A 22,447-nucleotide genomic window follows, 5' to 3' on the forward strand; every position below is an offset into this window, starting at 1 on the left:
TCTTACAGTTTTGTGAGTTCGAGCCCTTGTGTCAGGCTATGCACTGCCAGTGCAGAGCCTGGATGGGATTCTCCCTCTCCCTCTCTCTGCCCCTCCCCCACTCCTGCCGTCTCTGACTCTCTCAAAATAAATAAATAAACTTAAAAAAAAAAAAAAAGAAGTCCAATCTCAGACACCCTCTTCTTCCTCCTAGGCCTGTGGCCGATGAAATCCAGTTCCTGATCCTAGTGACTGTGTGTCCACAGCTTCGTACCTCACCTCCTTACCTAGAGTCTAAAGCTGTGATGTATATACTGTGGCCAACTTTCTTCCCAGGTGCCTCCTAAAAAGCTAGCTGCAAGTTTCAGCAAGCACTAAATTCCATTCTGCCACATTGATCGAGCTCCTCCATGTGCTGGATGTTATGATGGAGTCATAGATGGTGGGATAAATCCTGAGTGTGGCCTGGGAGGCCGCAGGTTAATGGTGGGACAGAAAACACTCACGTATCAGGTTAGGGGAGGGAGAAACCACACAAAGGTGAGAACCCCCAGGAGGGCAACTGATTAACAGGCTGGGGATTAAGGGGTAGTTTCTTAGAGGTGCAACCATAGCTCTGGAGCCGTGCATGAAGGTGAAAGATTCCTATACAAAGGAACGGAGGCATCGCAGTCCTGTAGAAAGGGTGGAGGCAGTAAAATGCTGGGCAAGTTTAGGAAACGGGCAGCAGCTAGAGCCTGGGTGGGGGGAGGGAGTGGAAAGGAAGGAGAGAAACAAGGTTAGAGGTGGGTTATGGCCAATTGGCCAGAAACGAGGAGGATCTCGGTGTTCCACTAAGGAATTTGGACTTTATCAGTGTGTAGGTGTCACCGAGGGTTTTTGAGCAGAGCAGGTGGGCTCTGTGCTCAGATCTAGGCTTAAAGAGATCACACTGCAGAGGATGAGAGAGTAAGGAGAGGGCTTGGAGATTGGGAAACAGGATACTGTTAAAAGGCCCACTATGGGGGATAACAGGGCCCTTTAACTACAGCGATGGGCAGGACCAGCTGCATAATGTATGGGACCCGGTACAAAAATAAAATGCAGAATTCCCTGTCCGAAAATTATTCAGAATTTCAAGAGAGTGACAGCAGAGCATTCAACCAGGCATGGGGCCCTGTGTAGCTGTACAGGGGAGACACCCATGAAGCCAGCCTGGCCCCAGGACCAGAAAGGTCAGAAGAGAAATCTGGAAGGCGGAGAGAGTCCTGGGACTTGGTCATCTGTTGGACCTGGAAAGTGAGGGTGGGAGACTTTCCTGCACTGATTGCCAGGCCACCCCACTGCTTACTGGGTACCCCCTTGAGCAGTCCATGATCACCTCTAACCTATTAATCTCTCTGAACTTCATCCCCTCCTTCTTCTGCTGCTGCTCACCCAGACCTGTTCCTGTAGGTTCCCTATCTAAAGGCGTCACCATTCACCCAACCACCCCAGTTAAAAACCTTGGCATCACCCTCTACTGTCTCCCCATCCCATCCCTTCCGGCCATTTACTTCCTAAATGTTTCTCCCATCTGTGTGGCCTCTTCAATCGCCGCTATCACTGCCAAGTTCCGGCAGGCCCTTATCAGCTCAGGCCTGGATTACCCACAAAAGCCTCCTATCTATCTCCCTGACTCCAGTCTGGACCCCTACCCCCTCTCTCAAATAAAACATCCATCCTCCACCGTGCTGCCGCGTGAAGTTCCCAAAGGTCACCTGACCAGGTCACGGAGTAAGACCCTTCGTCCAGGGCTGCTCCAGCCAAAGGATAAGATCCAAATGCCTTAAATGGCACACAAGACCCTCCATCAGCTGACCCTGCTTGATTTTCTAGTAAATGCCAGAAGTGCCTTAGTCTTCAGCACATACCATGCCAGCATTTTGTTTTGTTTTGTTTTTTTCTTTACCTCTAGCAGATCCCTCTGCCTGGAATGCCTTCCACCCTCCCCTTCCGTGGCCTGGCTAACTTCAGTTCATCCTTTGGAACTCCCTTTGACTCTCCTCTGCCCTGGGAGGTCCTCTCCGAGTCCCCATTCCCCACACTGTGGATGCTCTTCCATACTGACTACAGGACCTTAAAGAGGCCTGTGGCTGGGCCGAGCCTTCTCTCTGGGCTGGGGAAAACCAGGGAGAGCAAGTCACGTCACTTTGGTGTCCAGCCCCCAATCCAGAGCCTGGCCATGTGGGTGCTCCAGACACGTGTGGCTCTGGGCTGAAACGTCTGGTGGTGACCCTGGAGGAGGAGCAAATTACCGGGAAGGCTGGTATGAATAACCCCAGAGAAAACCCCCACATCACATTTTCCTTGGCAGGGCCAGGACGGCGCCTCTGACTGAATGCAGCTGTGACCCGATAACCAACTATCTGGCGTCTGGTTTGATTGCATTTGATTTCAGAATTTGATTTCTGCCTCCTTCTAAAAACCTCATTCTCCTATGTCTGTGGTAACCAAGAACCTCTCTAGTGGAGGCAGGCTGTTCTCCACGGAGCAGCCTCCACCCGCCTCCTCAGGGCAACAATAAAATGGTTGGTCATGAGCTGGAGGGTAGGGGCGTGTTTCCCCTACACCTGCCCCTGCAGCTTGCAGAGCCCCTGGCGCGAAGCTGGCCCTCCAGAATACTTGCTGAATGGGTGAATGCGTCCAGTTCACCAAGATTGGGGACGGGAAGCCTGAAGCTGCTGGGGACCAGTGGGGGCAGACAGCCTGGGATTAGACTTGATCCGCAGATAATCCCCCAAATCCAGAAGCCACCTGGACAGCAGCCTGGGACTGAGCTCCATCAACGGATGCATGTTGATGCCGCAGCTGATTCCGTGACAGGATTTTCCAGGGGCCACAAAACGGCTCCTCAGAAAACAACTATTCTAATTATTATTGGAGTGCGACGGAGAAAAGGCCTGTCAATCCTTTAAGGGCAGAATCCATATGGGGAGATTAACAGCTGGCTCTCTTCTCCATTTTTACTTTTCAGCACTTTTATTACGGAAATTTTCAAGCAAAGAGAAGAGTGGAGAACACAGTAAAAAGGACCCCCCCACCCCGTACCCATCCCTGAATTTTAACGATTACCAACACAAACCCAATCCCGAGTCATCGGTATAGTCCACCCCTTGTGAAGCAAATCCCAGCTATCATCTCATGTGCCGCCGTCAAGGCTTGGGTGAAGACCAATGCTCATTTCCGATTCATGGGGGGGCACCGGCCGCGGGCTCCCGTAGCCCTTCCTAGCTCGGTGTCTGGCACAGCCCCCAGCAGGTTCTGAACCTACGTCTCTGAAACTCGAAGCCGGACTGATTATGCGGCGCCGGGCCCTGCCTCCTCCGCTTCCTCCTCTTCCCGCACAGCGTGGGTCACCTCGGCCTCGTAACGCTCCTGACACCCCACCGGCAGCCCCCGGTGATGCGCGAGTGAGTGTCTCCGCGCAATGCCACAGAAAGCAGAGGGAGGCGCCTGTCACTTCCTCTTTCTCCGGCTGACTAACGCAGGGCGCCCGCCCCGCGCCTCCGGCTCCCCGGGGGTGTGGTCACAGCCCGAAGGGGGCGGGGAAATACCCATATTTGGCCTTATATGGGCAGCCACGTCACAGGCCGCACACTCATTCACATAAAACGCCGCGCTGCCGGCGGAATCCCCGGCTTCTGGGGCGGCGAGTGGCCCGGCCGGGTGCCGAGCGTTCGGGGCGGGAAAGAAGAGTTGAGCGGCCGCTCCGGCGCCGGGCTCGGTCGGCCGGCCGCAGCCTCGCGGGCCGCCCTCCCGTGCCTCGCCAGCGGGCACCCTGGCCGTGGGCACCTGCGGGGCGCGCGGCGCGCGACCGCTGGGCGGCGGCGGCATGAAGGTCACGTCGCTCGACGGGCGCCAGCTGCGCAAGATGCTCCGCAAGGAGGCGGCGGCGCGCTGCGTGGTGCTCGACTGCCGGCCCTACCTGGCCTTCGCCGCCTCGAGCGTGCGCGGCTCGCTCAACGTCAACCTCAACTCGGTGGTGCTGCGGCGGGCCCGCGGCGGCGCGGTGTCTGCGCGCTACGTGCTGCCCGACGAGGCGGCGCGCGCGCGGCTGCTGCAGGAGGGCGGCGGCGGCGTGGCGGCCGTGGTCGTGCTCGACCAGGGCAGCCGCCACTGGCAGAAGCTGCGCGAGGAGAGCGCCGCGCGGGTCGTGCTCACCTCGCTGCTCGCTTGCCTGCCCGCCGGCCCGCGGGTCTACTTCCTCAAAGGTGAGCGCATCGGGGCCGCCGATTCCCTGTCACCAACCACCAATCTGCCACCGCGCCGGAGAGTCCGGGGCTCTGGGGGTCCCCTCCTTGTGCGGGGCGCCGTCTTCGACCCCGGACCCGGTAGTCTCCACTTGCCGGAGCCTGCACGCTGGGGCTTGACGTGCGCTGGGGAGGGCACCGCCACTGTCAGCGCTCAGAACTTCCCCCTCCCCACTCGAGTTCCTCGAAAGCTCCCGGCGGCAGGTCCGCCGGGGTGGGTGCGGTTGGTTACGCTGCCGGGGGCGCCCCTTCTCGGAGGCAGGGGCCGTCGGCCAGGACTGGCGCGGGTCCCCGTTTCCCCGCGCCGGCTTAGCCGCCCTCGCTGGGGCCTGGGCTCTGAGTCTTTCTGATAGACAGATCTGGCGGGATCAGCAGGTCGCCACCCCCCGGAGCGTGGCGCCGCGGTGTCCCCTTTCCTCCCGCCTGGAAAATAAGCGTACGTTGGGTTGTCTTCACCGACCCCTCTTGCCTTTTTGACCCTGGCGAGTCCCTCCCCTTCCTTTCCATTTTATTTTACTGCTTTTTATTGTTTTCTTCCGGCCTTCCTTTCTCCCCTCCCAGACCTTTTTCTCTAGCTCAATTTGGAGCTGACAGCCTTCCCACCCTTTTCACCCCTTCGCTCTACCGCCCGGAGAAAACCCCCGCAGGGCTGGCCTCCTGCTGTCTCCCCGGGGTGAGGGGCGGTTGGCAGTCGTGCCAGGACTCCGGAGAGGTGCAGCCAGGACTCAGGACCTTAGCGGTGGAGGGGATTCCGTCGCCTTTGGTTTGGGATGCCCCAGAAGCTGCCCCACCAGTCAGCCCATTACACCTGCTGGAGAAAGGACTTGGACTTCCTGGTGGTGTGGTGGGTGATTGACAAACTACAGAGCAATGATTCTTGGGCCAACTCCTGTGACTTTTCCCGCCTTGTATTTGAGTCCTTTGTAACCTCGAATGTTTGAAAGACCTAGCCCACAGTGCAGAGATGAGGCTTCAGCCCAAGCTGTGCCCCAAGGCCCTGCCAACCCTGTTGCAGACGCCTTGAGATACAACAGTGATGTGGTTCAGAACTCGGGGGCAGTGAATGGAGGGTGAAGTCCTTGTTTTAAAACCATGCAATTTGGGGAATTTCACACAGTCCAGGCCAGGAGATCACATGGGCAGCCCCCCCCCCTCCCCTCGTATTAGCACTTCTTGTAGACTGTCCCTGGTTGATTCCTCTTAAGGAGGAGACAGGCAGAAGATGCTCTTCCTTGTCCATCATCCTCAGCCCTCAGGGGATGGAGGGATGCCCTCCAAGCTCTGCAGAAGTTTCACACTTAGCCCCGGATTTTTTTTCTCTTCCTGATGTGGTTTTTGTCTCCTGTTCTTAGCAATGAATACAGGAAAAGCTACCGCCTCCCCAAGTATCATGAAAGATATGTTCCAGGAAACTCCTCCTGGTACTACCTCGGCTCCCCACCCCTCTTCAGCACTGGGTGGGAGGAGGGGGGGCATGCTGATGGTTTAGAAGTTACTGCCACAGGAAGTAAGCAGCTCTGTAGACTCACATCTCCGGAAAATTCATGTTTAAAAAAAATTTTTTTTTTTTTTTTTAATGAGAGTAACATACACAAGTAAAATTTTTAAAGCACAAAGGCTCTACAATGAAAAGTGGGTTTTCTGCACCCCCTAGAACCTACTTCCACTCTCCGGAGACAGTCACCCACTATTTCTCTTGTTCGTCTTTAGGCAAGTTAATTTGCCATGAGTATCTTTAAAACATAGAATGGTTTTGTGTATTTTCTATTCATGCCTCTTCCACTTAACTCGATCTTGGGATATTTGTCCATATCAGAGCATACATGTCCACTTTACTTTTTTTAAAATTTTTTAAAATGTTTTTATTTTGAGAGACAGAGCACAAGTGGGGGAGGGGCAGAGAGAGAGGGAGACACAGGATCTGAAGCAGGCTTCAGGCTCTGAGCTGTCAGCACAGAGTCCGATTTGGGGCCCAAACCTGCGAACCATGAGATCATGACCTGAGCTGAAGTTGGACATTTAACCAACTGAGCCACCCAGGAGCCCCAATTTTACTTTTTAAACAAATCCCCTGGTGGCAGCTGGCTGGTTACTTTCAGCCTCACTATTTGAGGCAGTGTGGTAAAGTAGATCTTTGTCCAGATGCTTTGCATGTGCACTATCTTTCAGTAAAATTGCCAGGTTGATATTGTGTGTGTTTTAATTTTCAGTATAAGTTGCTTGATACTTACGTTACAACATTACTAAAATCTTAAGTTGTTGCCAAAGAAAATTTTTTTTCCTTATCTAACTCATGTCCAGATGTGAGTTCAGGTTTTATTTATTTATTTTTTTAAGCTTATTTGTCTTGAGAGAGAGTGCACACAAATGGGGGAATGGCAGAGAGAGAGGGGGAGAGAGAGAATCCCAAACAGGCTCCATGCTGTCAGTGCAGAGTTGGATGTGGGGCTCCAGCTCACAAACTGTGAGATCATGACCTGAACCAAACTCAGGAGCCGGACACTTAACTGACTGAGCCACCCAGGCACGCCTGAATTCAGGTTTTAATCTAGTGGCGTTTCAGATCTTGGGAGCAATGCCTTTTACGCTTCCCTTAATCCTCCTCTCACTGCCCCCCCCCCAAAAAAAAAACCCCGCTAAAATGAGGTGATGACCTAATGGCATTGTCAGTGTGTATTTATACGCAGTGTGCATGCACCTTCTCTGCTCCCCTGGTAATGCAATGGTGATCAAAAGCAGAATCACTCTGAAGAGGGTTGAGGCAGCCAAAAGAATTGCCTCGGCTCTTGCAACTCAAGTGAGGCACCAGAGAAGAATGTTCTGTCTCTCCATGCCTCTGAAAGGAGTGGGTGAAAGACAGAGACCCTCTAATCTGAAGGACTCCTGACCCCAGCTTGAAGAGACAGGACGCTGTTTATCTGGCCCTCAGAGCTACGCTGAGAATCTGTGTTGCTTGCCTTATTTTGTCAGTGGGCAGGCAGGACCCAACCCACACCCGCACCTCCTGTCTGTCCTCCTAACAGCCAACTCTTAAGTGCGCTATTTACAGACAAGAGATGGGGTGGCCTGAAGGCTTGCTTCTCTTTCCCAAGCCTCATTCTTGGGAAAGCTTGGGAACGCCTGGGCCACTCTTACTCCAGATTCCTGTTCCGTATCACTCAGTTTGTCTCCTGGAACCCAAAATGTTGGAGGCCCAGGCACAGGAAGTGATTTACTAGCTAGGGACACCTCTTCCAGCGAAGCTGTGTGTCTGTGTGTCCGTGTAAGTCTGACATTCTTTCTGCCTCCTAGGAGGGCAAGGGCCTAGGGGCTATGGTTGGGAGGAAGGGGAAACTAAACCACAAACACCGCCACCTTCCACCTCCATTGCTCTCTGGCGTGGTCTTTTGTCCTGACTGACCTAGAGGTCCAGAAGCTCATCTGGGGAGGCCCAATGGGCTTTTTGTTAAAGTGACCACAGAGGAGATTTGAGTGTACTCACTGGGGGCGGGGGCAGTTCCAGCAAGCTGGGAGGAAGCAGTAATGGCAAGATGACTCATTCTAGGAATTGGCTGCAGCTTCTGGGAGGGAGCTGGAGACCGCCATGGTATCCATTAACCATTTGTCTACTGCAGGGGGTTAGAACCACCACATGCTTCACTGTGGGGCTGTAATAACACCAAGAAACAGAAGAAAGAGGGGACTTTGTAGAAAATACATGGCCTCTACAATGTGTATCTAATTGATGATTTGACCCCAAGTGAATTTTCTGGGTCAGAAAAAAATTAGAAGCAGGTTTTCTGGAGGCTCTTGGAAGGGCCTTAAGTCCTCTTGGATTGGGAGCAAGGATGTCCCCAAGTAAAGCTGGCCTATTCATTGAGGCTTCTGAGGCCAGTTTTTCATTTGGTTCTTAACCACTGAGCGCTGGGCCTTAGCCTTTTTTTTTTTTTTTTTTTTTTTTGCATTAAAAAAATTTTTTTATGAATATAATTTGTTGTCAAATTGGCTTACATACAACACCCAGGGCCCATCCCAACAAGTGCCCTCCTCGATGCCCATCACCCATTTTCCCCTCTCCCTCAATCCCCCATCCACCCTCAGTTTGTTCTCTGTATGTAGTAGCTGAGACTTCTTTGTATACCCAAGTTTCTATGACTTGGTCACAGATAGGTTTTACCTTAAGTGACCCATCTGGAGAAGTTTATCATTTGAGGATATGTAGTCGTGGAGAAAGGTCAGGGAGGTGAGGTGATCTTCAAGGGGAGAGAGACAGTTCTTACTTACTGGGACTGAGAATTAAGTTCCAAAGGCCGTGGGTCTCCAGTTTGGTTTGGAAGTTAATTAACTAGATTGATTACTCAAAATCGGACCTATAGAGAGGATTGTCAGCAGTGTTCTGAGCACCTTGGGAGTGCGAAAGGGCAGGGTTGTTTTATTGCACTGTGTTTAAACCTCATATTGGCCCCCATTCCCTTATGAATAGAGAGGGTTCCGTCTATAATTCAGTTCAGAGCTAATGGGCTAAGGATGAAGCAAACCAATTTAGGAGTCTCTTCTTGCAAATGAATGAAATTCTGTATAATCACACCTGCATTTTAGACAAACAAGTGAAAATAGCTTTTGTTTTCTGGAGGGATTTGGTTAATATTTGCCAGATGTCGGATACATTTCCTTTCACAGTTTAAGCTGCTTCTGATAGATGCAAAAAGTTAATCATTGCCTCTCTGAACTGTAGCTTGTTAGAAGAGAGGGGAAAAAAGTGTGGGGGGGGGCGGGGAGGGGGGGTGCGGGGAGAGGGGGGTGTAGCCCATTTCTATTCCAAAGCTATTAGTTGGCTTGGTTCAATTTTTCTGTAAGACCGGAATCTGTGTTAGCATAATATTCTTGACTCTTCCACACTTGGGGTATTGACTAATTGGGGGCATTTTCTGAAAGCCTGAGAAATCAATGCTAACATCTCTCTTCCTTTTTTGTTTTCTTTGCAGGAGGATATGACAACTTCTACTCGGAATATCCTGAGTGTTGCGTGGATGTACAACCCATTTCACAAGAGAAGGTTGAAACCGAGAAAGCCCTCATGAACCAGTGTGGGAAACCAGTGCTCAGCATCAGCTACAGGCCGGCTTATGACCAGGTACGTGGTGTGGTCTTGGCTGCTGACTCTGTTCCTTCCTCGGCACCCCAGCTCTTCCTCTCCCCGCTCAGCAGCACCGGTTCATTCTTTTGTGGATCAGTGTTTTGGGCAGAGCCCTCGAGCTTCAGAGAGCTGTTACTTGCCAACTTGAGTTTCCATCCAAGAGTAAATGGGCTTCTTTCCAGCAAACAAGCTGACAAGAGCAAACGAGCCACAGGATGCTTGACAGCTTCTGGAGAAAAGGGGAAGTGAAAGATACATTATTATTAGCTGGCCTAGGGAGTGCAGAGAAGCTTCAAAATATCAGTTTAGGTTTCCTGAAGGTGTTTCAGAGCCGACTTTCAGGCTTCCTGTGTTGATCTTTCCTGATCTTTTCCTGAATTGTTCATGCTCTGCAGTTTCTACAAACCAGCCTAGTACCTGTCAAAGTGTGTCTTGTTATTTTTAACTGAAATGGGGCTGGGGGAGAGGTTGAGGGAGGGTCGTGGAGAAACAACCCTTGGGATGGCTAAGCAGTCTCTAAGGGTTTGTGGTGCTTACAATTCCATAAATTCAGAAACCAGAGCAGATCAAGAGATATTATAGAGGATTTCACACTCATTCAAAAGGGGGGGGGGGGGTGGTTTCCTTCAAAGAATTTATACCTTCTGACAACTCACTAAAGGATGAAAATGTGGAAGGCTCAGTCTTCCACAGGGGTTACCTACAATGTTGGAGGATGGGCAAAAGGTGGGCAAGGTCCCAAATCTGGCAGAAACCAGAGATCAAAGCCCACCTTCCCCTTTTACAGAGGGAAAAAACTTGTCTCACAGCTGGTGAAATGATCTATCTGCAAAGAATCCTGGCAACAGTAGGCCCAGACCTCCTCCCTTCTCTCAACTCTGGTTCTTTGCGAGACCTTGTTCTGTTTTCTACATGCCTTCTTTTAGAAAGGGGCCATCCTAGCCTCCTGACCTGGTATGAGGAGCTTCTCAAGGTTTTCCCACAAAATAAGAATATATCCAGATCATAAAAAGGAAGACGTCTGACTGTTGTTTAAAGTGCCAGCTGCCTAGCATGAGCAGAGCTTTGCCCCTGCGAATCAACTTCCCAGTAAAGCCAAGTGACTTCCCTTGAATGGGATCCTGGGTCAGGGAGCCCATTAGCTTGGCAAGGTGCCACGGTTATTATTTTGTTTTTCTTTATTGAAAATACAGCCTATGATGAACCCTCAAGCTTTCAAGCCATGGGCATGCGGCTTAGCTGGATTCCTATTTTTGTTTGTTTGGGTGGTGTTTTCCCCTCACTTCTCAGAAAGTGAAAGAGAAACAAGAATTGGCAGGATATCATGAAAGCACAACAGACCTTTGGCCGAGAGGACTGGGGAGGCCCTGATGTGTCTCCAGGGTTCATCTGGGGAACCCCCTCGTGCTATTTCTTAGAAGCGCTTCTGCCTTGAGAGAAGCCAAGCCAAGGTCGTGTTAACCTTTGGGGTTTCTTCCTCTTGAGTCTAAACAGGATTCAGAAAAACAAAGAAACGTGGTTTCAGGAGTGTGTTGATCTAGGCTATATAAGTAACTGGATGAGATCCCAGGCCTGGTTTGTCAGTGTTTTCCAGGCACTAAAAGGAGAGAGAGATCTATGTAGGTGCGTATAAAGTATTAAGTCCAGGGCCAGCTATTGTAGGTGCTAATAAAATAACTAGTTGTTACTTTTACTATCCTTTGTAAAATCCTCCATAACTTTCTTCTGATTAGCCAAACTGACCTTTGCCCAAACACTTGATTTCTCTGGAAAGAAAAAGCACACACTGCATGATGGGTAATTTGAGAATTGCCTGCTGCTGTCCCTCATCCTATGCCTCTTTCCCTACTGTGGATCTGGCTGAGTTTCCATTCTACTTTATTCCAGGACAGGAAGTGGAAACACGGGAAGCAGATGGATGATATGGGAGAGGCTCCCAAAGACGCAGCCACTGTCCCCCCTCAAGCACAGTGTTTCCCTCTAAATCGGGGAGGGGGGGCTCCCATTGTTCCAGTTTTGACTGGCTTGTCTTGCCACCCTGGAGTGCTAAGACTGCCACAGTCTAGCTGTTCCTTTTAACTGTGCCTCAGGGGAGATGGTCTCTGGTTCTAACTGGGATCCTCCTTAACGGGAATCCTGGTGTGTGGGTGGCCTTCCAAAAGGCTGATGTAAGCATCTTTCACAAACCCTCAGCGCTACCTGACAAAGATCAGGTGTGGGAGAAGCCCCTCTGCCCATGGCTTAACAGCTTTTCTTTAAGGATCCTGGGTAAACAGTGGTTGTTTTCACTTCTAAGAAGCATCCTTTTGGGGGCACATTTTAACATCGCTAAAACCACATGCACCTTAGGATCAGTGTCCTAGGTTTGATAAGATACACTATAGAATATCAGGACTGCAAAGCAGGGTTCTCATCTTGTTGAGTTTTATCTGCTTCCCTGAGAGAAAAAACAGGGCTTGCCCCAAGGTTAAAAGGCTTGCCCTGGTTCTGTCAGGGCAGCTAGAACTTGGGACATTAGCCTCTCGATTCTTCCCATTACTTCTCGTCCCCATCAGCACAGGGAAGCTGCTAGCATTTCCTGCCTCCTCAATCAATATGTGTAAGAAAACGAAAATCTTCACCGCGTGGGCTTTGCCGTCACTGAGTCACAAGGTAGCAATGTAGGGTAGAGAGTTGGCCGGGGTGGTGGCTCCACCCACACTGCTGGTTGAACTACCCTGGCTCTGAACTCTCTACCTGGAAACCAGAAAGGGAACCTCCCACCCTACAAGTAGGTCAGGCTTGTTTTGTTTCCTCTCCTAAATGAGCAAGCTAATCCGATATTCCCTGGCTATCCTTTGCCCCTGCTTCCAGGGCGGCCCAGTTGAAATCCTCCCTTTCCTCTACCTTGGAAGTGCCTACCATGCATCCAAGTGCGAGCTCCTCGCCAGCCTGCACATCACGGCCCTGCTGAATGTCTCACGGCGGATTTCCGAGTCCTGCACGACCCACCTACACTACAAATGGATCCCCGTGGAAGACAGCCACACAGCTGACATTAGCTCCCACTTTCAAGAAGCAATAGACTTCATTGGTAGGTTCAGTCATTCGCCCTCCGTTGTTTGGGGAGCCACCTAGGGCACCTGTTCTGGTTCTGACGTACTGATGGAGGCTACCTTTGCCAAGAAGAAAAACAAGCGTCTTGTCTGTGCAACCACCAGGAGTTGGAGCCGGGAAGGTTTGCAGCCACCAAAGACGCAGAGGGGAGGATTGGAGTTGCTATTAATAGGAGCTTTAATTTGCAAGATAAATGAATTAATATTTTATGGCAGTACTCACTGCCGCTCGTGTTATTTTTTCAAGCTGGGTGGGATGCGGTGTGTCCGTGCGTAATGCCCCACAGCAGGGAAGCAAGGGAAGGATAGAACCATCCCAACTGTGCTCCTACGTAGGTTGGGGTATTTTTAAAAAGCAAACAGAAGGATTGAGAGAGCACTGCTTAACACGCTGAGCCCCGAGGGCCCTGGCAGCTTTTCATGGTTTTTGGCAGACTGCTTTAGGGGCAATTTGTTTTGCATTTTCAGCTAATTTTGGATTAAAGATAGCATTTGATCAAGCTTCATGCTTTGCGCACAGAAAAGTTGTCATCTTTTGTACGTTGTGTTAGGCAGTTATCATTTCCTCCCCTGTGCAGGCCTGGAAGCCTCTGGCCCCTCTGCCCGGAGAGGGCTTTGGGCCCTGGGTCCCCACCTCTTCAGCATAACCTTGATTTTTCTCTCATTTGACATCTTCCCTTTCCCCCATCCCTCTTCCTCGGCTGCAAGGCTGACTTTTTGCTGTCTCAGACTTGCAAACACCACTCCCCAACCTCGTGGTTTTGCCTTCTTTCCCAGAGTCCTTCTTTCCCTTGAATATGCATAGCTGTTGAAGCTGAGATGTGATTTTCCTTATCTTGTTTGGAGGGCTTTTGGAGGGGGAAAGGCAGATGTTGGCCACAGCAATAACTACTTAGTGCGGGTAGCAATTAAAGCCCCCCCACCCCCCACCCCGCCTAGCTTTGGCCACCTGGTGCGCCCAGTGCTCATCGCACATGGTTTCTCCTCTACAGGAAACCCACTGGAAAACTCACCAGAGGCAAAAAGACCATGTCCTGGTCCCCTGAGCCTCTGGGCTGAGATGATTCCTTTGGCTCTCTGAGAGGCAGCCCAAATGATGGGTTGCGAGTGGGAAACCCTTGGCTTTGTCTCCCTGACCCTGGGAATGCCTTGCCCTTCTCTGCCAGTTATTTAATTACCTAGATAGCTACTCGGTGAGGTCATGAAACCCGCCCCCGTCCATTTCTCAGAACCCTCCTTCTCCATCCTGTGTGTTGTGTACATAACCGCACAAACTGACAGCATTTTGAAAGCACAGGATGCTTTTCCCCAGACTTCTTGCCCTCCTGGTAAAAGGAGGGACTGAGGCCATACCCTGTGTTGACCTCCTTCCCAGGGGAAGGCCCTGGGAAGGTCACATGGAACATCAGCCCTGAGGGGTAGAGCGGAAGCAACACGCTCTAAGCCCTTTGTTTTCTTGGATACGGCACCGGTCAACTAAAAGCTAGCCTACAAGGAGCAAAAGAAAATCAGGAGTCATGACCCTGCAATCCTAGGGGTTGGGGTCCCCTTTGAACTAACTTACCGGGGCTTTATTTCTTTTGAGTCAGACTAAATTGGGGGTACCTCCAATGAGCTACACTGAGCGCGTCCTTTGGGATTTTCGTTCTGCTGGGAAAACTCCAGGGTTCCTCCCTGCGTCCTCAGAAACTTGATGTTTTAGATCTTGCGGATTCATTTACAAACGTCTCCAACTTGAGGAGGGAGGCGGGTAAGGGAGCTGACTTGATTTTCCCTTCAAAACCTTCAGTGTTTTTGTGTACTGTGGCCTTACATAGTGCCAGGTACATCATCGAACTTCCCGTGTCGTAATGTAATCATTTCCTCATTAGCAAGAGAGGGAATTGGAACGGCTGTTTTTCGTGGTTTTTAATTGGTGTGTGTATGTGCGTAACCTTTTGCCCCTCATTTTTAACTATCGTAGTTCTTTGGGGGAGAGGAGTGGAACAGGAAAGGAGGGCACCCCCTAGTCATATTGAGCTAAAGAATGCTGACTGATGGTGGTAGCTTTATGGCAGTGACTCCCATTGTTGTGCAAGATGGAGTTTGCGAAAGCCATTTATATCCTCCGGTCTAGTAAGCGTCACTTAGCCAGGGCTATAATTAGTGGCTGTGCACTACTTATTGTATGTTTGGTGGTGGGAACCCTGGGAGCTGAGCCAAGCATCCCGCCCCTGGCACAGCCAGAGACGGTGCCCAGCGAGGCTGACAAGCCTCTAGCAGGAGAGGACTACTGGGTCATCACCATAAGACTCAGATCCTGAGAGACAGGAATTGCTTTTCCAAGTCAGTCTTTGTACCTGGGACCCTCTCAGAAAAATGCGCCTACCCAATAAATTTGCACGCAATGTCAAGGATTTCCCAATGCCCTCTCGAAACCCATCCACGGGACCCGAGTTAAGATGGCATCTCCAGGAAGGGATGTGAGACTGCTGCACTCCAGGTCTGGCCTGCTCAGGGGCAGAATCTATGCAAGTATCCTGGCGAACAAGGAGGCACCTCTAAGGATAGAAAGGTCCTAAGTGGGGATAGACCTTGGTGGGACCCCAAAAGCTCCGTCCTCGCCAAGGGGCATCAGAGACTGTGTAGGAACCTCAGCTGTCGAACAGACGTGATGTTTTGATAACCAGGTCACTTTTGTGTTTAATGCTTGTATCTTGGCATTGCCTTTTGGGTTCCAGTCCCAACTCATCCTCACTGTCTTTTCTTCCTTCCAGACTGTGTCAGGGAAAAGGGAGGCAAGGTCCTGGTCCACTGTGAGGCTGGGATCTCCCGCTCGCCCACCATCTGCATGGCTTACCTCATGAAAACCAAGCAGTTCCGCCTGAAGGATGCCTTCGATTACATCAAGCAGCGGAGGAGTGTGGTCTCGCCCAACTTCGGCTTCATGGGCCAGCTCCTGCAGTATGAGTCTGAGATCCTGCCTTCCACGCCACAGGCTCCCTCCTGCCAAGGGGAGGCAGCCAGCTCTTCATTCATAGCCCATTTGCAGACATTGAGCCCTGACATGCAAGGTTCCTACTGCACATTCCCTACCTCGGTGCTGGTGCCAGTGCCCACCCACTCGACAGTCTCAGAGCTCAGCAGGAGCCCCGTGGCCACGGCCACATCCTGCTAAAACCGGGATGGGGAAACAGCCCAGTCCCAAGAACAACTGTGATTCTGCTTTCTAAACTCGTGGACATTTCATACCTGTGCAATACCGAAGACCTCACTCTGTCCCACTGCCCCACTGGGAGAGTGAGCACCAGGCTTGCAAAGGAACTTCACACTGACATCGGGGATAGGTTTTCGGGACCGAAGGAAGGCCAAGCCATCATGAGAGCACAGCGCGTGCCAACTACTGTACTTCCAGACCCCGTGCCCTCTCAGGACCGCCCAGTCCCTGTACCTCCAAGTTTGCCTTCTCATTTCAAGCGTAAGGCAATAAATCCCTGCAGCAGCATGGGAGAAAGCAGTTGCTAGACCGGGAGAAAAGGCAGTTACGAAGCCAATTCGTTTTGAAGGAAGCACAATTTCCACCTTACTTTTTTAACTTTGGCAGTCTCAGTATCTGTCTCTGTTGCTTCAGGGCATAAGCTGATCACCACCCAGTCGGGAAAGTAACCCTGCAGGGTTTGGAGGGACACGATCTGTGTGCTGCTTTGAACCCTCAGATGTTTTTGAGGCTCCCTCTTGGGGCCAGTAGAGACAGGCGGTTGAAGTAGGGAGACACTGACCTATCTGGGTGTCCTCTCCACTGTGGGTTCTTCCTGACTTCGGACTTCGCATGATTCTTACTCATACTTGAACCTTTCTCATTGCACCTCTCCTCAAAGCAACTCTTCTTCAGACCTTAGACCAAAAATCACCCCTTCGAGGTGGTAGCGGTGGGTGCCAAGGGAAATAGGGCACCCGCTGTCTGGGTCAGTGGCATTGAAATGGTCGTTTTCCCCAGTTTGCCGTCCTTCGTGTGTGCTTGTCTCGTCTCCGGTGACACACGTCTTCATCCCTGCCCCTGGGGGTTGTCTTCAAGCTGTGGACTTCTGGGGTTTACAGATTTTGTAATGTGGTACTTCTTTTTTGTCTGTAGGTTCTTTCTCCAGGGGAAAAGGCAATAATTTCCTAAAATCCATGTGAATGTGAAGAAAAGCAGTATGTTACTGGTTGTTGTTGTTGTTGTTGTTGTTCATATTGTTGTTTTTTTATAGTGCAAAATAAAAAGAGTAAAAAGAAAAAAAAACACTTGTTCGTCGTTGGTGAGTTGGGGTAAGGTAGGAATACATTTAGGTGGGGACCCAGCCTGTCTCCCTGGATCCAAACGAGTGCTATTTCCAAATGAGCACCAGGGCAGTGGTGATGCATGTGCTGCTGGAGGCGTGAGGCTGTGCGTCCGCCCATGAGCTGGTGATCTTAACGATACAGAATATTGCTTTCCGACCGAGAAGCTTCCCTGAGCTCACTTGCAAGTCCTTAGGTGAAAGCCACATGGAGAGGAGGTCAGAGCATTCATCCACTCAGGGCTCTTCGCTCCCGTGAGTCCAGGCAAAGACTTCGCCTTGAACCTCAGATGCTTCATCAATGAAATGAGCGAACCGAGCTAGATGATCCTGAAGGTCCCTTAAAGCTCAAGGGCCCTTGGTTGCAGCAAACCAAGGCCAAGCTTGTGGTCAGCCTCCTAGTGTCTGGTACATGGGACACACTCAGAAAAGGTTGAAAAAATGGCCAAGTGAATTAGGTGACTGTTCACCATAAGTGCCTACTCCCCTTTTTTACCCTTGGAACTAAATCTTCCAGGTAATTCCTTCAATAAGTAGGTTTACAGCCAAGGCTGGATTGCCTTGCCTGTTGAGTTATTTCCTCTGTTGGTGGAGGAAGGAAGGAGCAATAGTGACTTCTCCCCACGCCTGAGAAGGCTTCTGCCCCAGCCTAACTCTTCGGGCCTGTTTCCTAGCCAGCACCTGAGATAGAAATTCCCCTGGTACTTAGTGGGAGTTCCAAACATACCCCTCAGGGGCACAAAGAGGCCACCAGCTCCCCCCTCAGGCACCATGTCTACAAATAGCGAGATGGCAGCCTAGCCCGGGGTAGCCCAGCCCAGCTCTTTGTAAACGTCTCAATTCAAAGGCTTTGCTTGAGGCCTTGCTCTCCACAAGCCTTTCCTTTTCCAGACTCCCTCTCCACAGTTTCCTTGGAAAGTCCTCAGGTAGGAATGCCACCCAGACTAGAGAGACTGCATTTCTTTCCTTCACCCCATGCCCCTCATCTGCATAATCCAAGCACGGCTTCCACACAAAGAAAGCAGAGTGAAGAACATTGGACAGGGAAGGGGGGGGGGGGGGCTGGCTCTCACCCCGCCCCTAACTCCAGCACTGTGGAGCTAATCTCCAGCAATCTCGCTGGACCAAACTTGTCCAGGGCTTGGTCTAGTTGATGCCTGAGTTCCTTCCCAGGCTTCAAATCCCTGAGGTTCTGCTCAACCTTGGAACGTGACCCAGAAGCCTGCCCATCGTGCAGGCCTGTCAAGGTGCTGAGTGGCTGAAGGGTCTCAGGCAGGGAGCGCGGGGGGCCGGGAAGCTGGGTGCAGGCTAGGGTGGTGCGCTAAGCTGCATCGAACTTGCTGACATTTGCTTTATTGCACTAAAGTCTTTCTCTGAAGGTTAAGTCCTCCAAATCAGGCATATGAGGATTGCACCTAAGCTAATGAGTCACCGGAGGGTAAGCCAAGTGAAGCCCCACAGCTGGGGATGGCTTTTGACTCTCACTCCCTTAATAATCTCATTAATTACACCTCCATTTGTGTCAAAACCAACTTCACACTGGTTTCCAGGGCCGGGTGGGGAATTAACGCTGCTGGTGTCCGGTTCCTTCATCCCCAGAGTTTGAAGAAACACCCTTCTTGGTCTCTAGCAATGGTCCAGGTAGAGATGTGTCTGGGAGGATAGAGACGTTAGTTCTCCCCTATTCTGTTCCCCAGCTGGGTCTGTGGGTAAGCCTCCTGAGTCCACTCTGGCTCCTGAGCTGGGCCTGATGGGGGCAGAAAACGTGTGAGCAGTCGCACACCAGTGTGCTGGCAGAAGCCCCGTGTCCCCACGGGTCTCCTTTGTGTGGCGACCCCGGGGAACACGCTGCCCAGGTTTCAATACCCTCAAAGGCTTTCTCTCTCTGAACTGCGGTGGTTTATCTTCGGAACACCGTAAATGAGCCCATCACCGCCCCGTTTCCCTCCTTGCTTAGGCCACTAGGCGGCTCAGAACAAAATGTTTAGCTCACTTCTTGACAATTATACAATTGTCTACAACAACTTTATGGCGTGCCTTTTGGGTATTGCCTCCACCCTGTTTCCTGGAAATAAAAATTTCCCAACATTCTTTTTCTTTTACTTCCATTTCCACAGTGGCTTAACAAGCAAACAAAAACAACCGCTGGGTAGGAAAGATTAAACATCCCACGATGCATGTACAGAATGAGGTGGTCAGTTGATACGTGTGAAGAGAAGCCTGTGTATCTCCAGGGCTCTGCCACCATCTCCTTCTGAGGATTCATCCACGGGACTGGGATCCCTTGCCTTTTCAGTAACCCTGCCCAGTTCTATACTCTTTCTGGAATAAGTCCTGTCCAGAACCCAAGCCCGATGGCTAGGCCCCTCATTCCTTGTCTCTGCCTCTCTGGCACTGCCCTCCACTTTAGCCCTGTATGCTGCTGCTGGTAACTTCTTATGGGAAGAACCCTGGAACAGATGGACAGATTGCTCAAAGCCGCAATACAGCCCCTCCTGACCTCCTCACACCGGAGGTGAGGGATGTGACTCCAAGCCTAGATAACCATCATTGGTCCATCCACTTAACACCGAGCACCTGCTAGAACCTGGGATTCAGCGGAGGAACGAGAGCCGAGCGGCCCCACCCTCATGGAGTTCACGAGTACTAATGACTTTCACTGGACTTTCTGTCCCAGACTGGAGCTGGCCTCTGAAGTTGGACCGATGTCTCCGGCCCCACACGATCCCCTTGCCCAGCTCCCCTCTTCTGGGCTCCAGCTTTATCTTCTCCCATCTGGCCCCAGCATACTCCATGCCCAAGCTCCCTGGATATGGCATCCTGTACACCTGGCTGTGTTGACCCGTGCTAATAACGGAGCCCTGCCTCGGTGCATCCCTTAGTTTCTCTTGTATTGTTTAACTTGTTTTGAACACTGCATTCGTCTTGGCCCCACCTCCACCCTCACTGGAGTAAAAAAAAGAAGAGAGTTTTTAAATTAACAGATATTTAAATATTTAAATATGGGGGTGCCTGGGTGGCTTAGTTGGTTAAGCGTCTGACTCTTCAGATGGCTCAGGTCATGATCTCGGGGTTTTGTGAGTTTGAGCCCCGCATGGGCTCTCCACTGACAATCACAGAGCCGGCTTGAGATTCTCCCTCTTTCTCTGCTCCTCCCCCACTTGCACTCTCTGTCTCAAGATAAATAAATAAACTTTGGGGAAAAAAAAAAAAAAGAAGAAGAAGAATAGAGTTTCTATTGAGCCCTAGTCCTTTCTCAGTGATTTGGCTAATAGCAGAGGTATGTAGTAAGCACCTACTATGCACCACAAACCAAGCGAGGCGGGCACACAGGCATCATCAAATGTAATCCTCACTGCAGCTCTGGACAAATGTTTTTTGTTATCTTCATTTCCAGATGCACAAACTGAGCCTCAGGTATTAGGTCACACAGCTGATAAATGGTAGAGCGAAGATGAAGCTATTTCACTGCTCTTGTACCCCTCTGCGCACCTGGAATATGCAGGAGATGCTTTTATCCATTGGGCTTTTGTTTGCAAGGAAAGGTCCCTTCAGGCCACATTAAGGAAAAGTGTTTGTGGATAGATGTAAATAGCATCTACCTGCTCTTGACACACTGGCTTTCTGACGGTCACTAAACACGCCACATTCCCTCCTGCCTCAGGACCTTTACACATGCTGTTCACCCTTCCTGGAACACATTTCTCCCCTAAATTCACCCTTCAACTAAATAACTCCCACTGGTCTTCATGTCTCAGCACAACGTTCTCCTTCCCAGGGAGGGTCTCTCAGGCTCCCAGACTAGGTCAGATGTCTCTGTTCATGTCTCCTGGCTCCCTATCTATATTTTTTCTTCATATTTCACCAAAGTTTAAAAATTATTCATTTATCTGTGATTATTCTATTAATGGCTCTCTTCTCCAGACTAGAAGCACCGGGAGAGCAAAGATTATCTTTCATTTCAAGAGGGACCCAGCAAGGGCCTGATTTATAGTGGATATTCAGTAAGTACTGGTTGAATGAAGCGGTGAATAAACAGAAAACCGGGAAGGAAAAGCCCTTAGAACCCGAAGCTGGGCTCTCCATTTCCCTCAAAGGCTGTGCTATCCTCTACACATAAGCTCCTTGACCCCATGCCATTTGCCAAATCCTCCCCAGACCTAGAGGAAACAAGTTTCCTACATTCAATGACTGCTACCCTATTGGTCAGAGTTTATGTCACCACATCACCCCAGTGGTCACTGCTCAGTTACTCTAGGGTCAGGTGCCCATCCTGGGACCAATCAGTTTCCTCTACGTTCAGAAACCTGTCTAGACCAGACTCCCTGAGTTGGGCTGTAGATAGGGCAGTTTTGGCTAGAAGGGGCAGGGATCCTGCCATGCACTTGGCTAACTTGCCATGTAAAGTACTCAATTAATGCCAGTAGACTGAGTATTGCATAAGAAGACTGCCATATAGCTTGGGCACAATGAAATTCAACCCTACCGGTCTTGTCTGACTGCCAGTGAGCACCCCAAGGTGATCAATTATGATACCTAAATTTTATACTATGGTAGTATTTATTTATAGTGGTAAATCAAATCACTTCCCACCTACATACTTACCACCATTCACTTATAAAGTTTACAGAAACTGAGAAGCCACTAGGTGGGAGTTCAAAATAGACCCTTGAAGCATCTGTACAGTTTTCATTCTGGGCTTCTCCGGCAGCCAAAAGAAAATGTACTGCTTGAGAGGAAAAACCTCTAAGATAGCAAAGCCTCGAATATATCTCTATGATAGGACGATGAAAAAAATGTATTTCCAGCCTATGAGTAAAAGGACAATAGACTTAGAATCAGGAAGCTAGCTGCCAGATCCAGGGAACCTAACTACCCAGAACCTTTAAAAAGATCTTTGAAGGGCACCTGGGTGACTCGGTTGCTTAAGCACCTGACTTGGGCTCAGATCATCATCTCAGGGTTCGTGAGTTCTCATCAGGCCTCGCACTGGCAGTTTGGAGCCTGCTTAAGATTCTCTCTCTCTCTCTCTCTCTCTCTCTCTCTCTCTCTCTCCTCTCTGCCCCTCCCCTGCTCACTCTTTCTCTCTTTCAGAACAAATAAATAAAAATATTTTTGAAAAAGCACTTACAATTGGCAGGCTGCATGCTGGGTATTTTGGGTACTTTCTCTCTCCAAAAGGCCACAAGACCCCAGCAGAGTAGACTTTGTTAGCCCTGTGTACAGATGATAAAATGGAGAGATCACAAACCCAGCCTAAGGTTACATAGAGCCCGTGGATGTCAGAGCCAGGATACCCAACCTGCATTGGGCCCCCAAAGCCATACTCTTTCCTCTGCACTGCTCTGTGCTCCAGAAAAGGAAATTCAAAAGCATCTCAGTTGTGTGTCCATATCTACGTACCTTAAACGTGGTCATGAAATCCGTTTGTTCTTGAGCACAGGGTTTCTAGAGATCTCATTGTAAGAGCTCATTCACTTGACAACCCTCTCTTCCAACATCACTGAACTGTTAGATTTGGGAGTTGAATTTCAGGAAGGACGTGGACAAACTGGTGTGTTAACAGATAACGGACAATGAAGGGATTGGAAACTGTGTTATATGAAGAAGAGTAAGGAAAGGTAGTGATGCGTGACCTGCAGAGGGGAGCCAATGAATTGTCTCACTGAAGCTGTATAGAGTGGTGTC

General features: G+C 50.4%; 1 protein-coding gene across 1 annotated transcript; it reads left to right on the forward strand.

Annotated features, from left to right (window-relative positions):
- The first annotated feature begins 3,674 nt into the window (after window positions 1-3,674).
- On the forward strand, window positions 3,675-16,713 carry DUSP5 (dual specificity phosphatase 5). Its single transcript, XM_042908542.1, has 4 exons — window positions 3,675-4,211; window positions 9,215-9,363; window positions 12,220-12,439; window positions 15,218-16,713. Exons 1-4 carry the CDS (start codon window positions 3,833-3,835, stop codon window positions 15,616-15,618), a joined length of 1,149 nt encoding a protein of 382 aa, XP_042764476.1. The 5' UTR covers window positions 3,675-3,832; the 3' UTR covers window positions 15,619-16,713.
- Window positions 16,714-22,447: the final 5,734 nt, after the last annotated feature.

The sequence above is a fragment of the Panthera leo genome, chromosome D2, assembly GCF_018350215.1.
Source record: "Panthera leo isolate Ple1 chromosome D2, P.leo_Ple1_pat1.1, whole genome shotgun sequence".
NCBI classification, from domain to species: domain Eukaryota; kingdom Metazoa; phylum Chordata; class Mammalia; order Carnivora; family Felidae; genus Panthera; species Panthera leo.

Excerpts from the sequence above, each read along its gene's own strand:
- DUSP5 (XM_042908542.1), top strand. The coding sequence starts at position 3,833 with ATGAAGGTCACGTCGCTCGACGGGCGCCAGCTGCGCAAGATGCTCCGC. Across the intron at positions 4,212-9,214 it reads GCGGGTCTACTTCCTCAAAG|GAGGATATGACAACTTCTAC; the intron begins GTGAGCGCATCG and ends TTTTCTTTGCAG. Across the intron at positions 12,440-15,217 it reads AGAAGCAATAGACTTCATTG|ACTGTGTCAGGGAAAAGGGA; the intron begins GTAGGTTCAGTC and ends TCTTCCTTCCAG.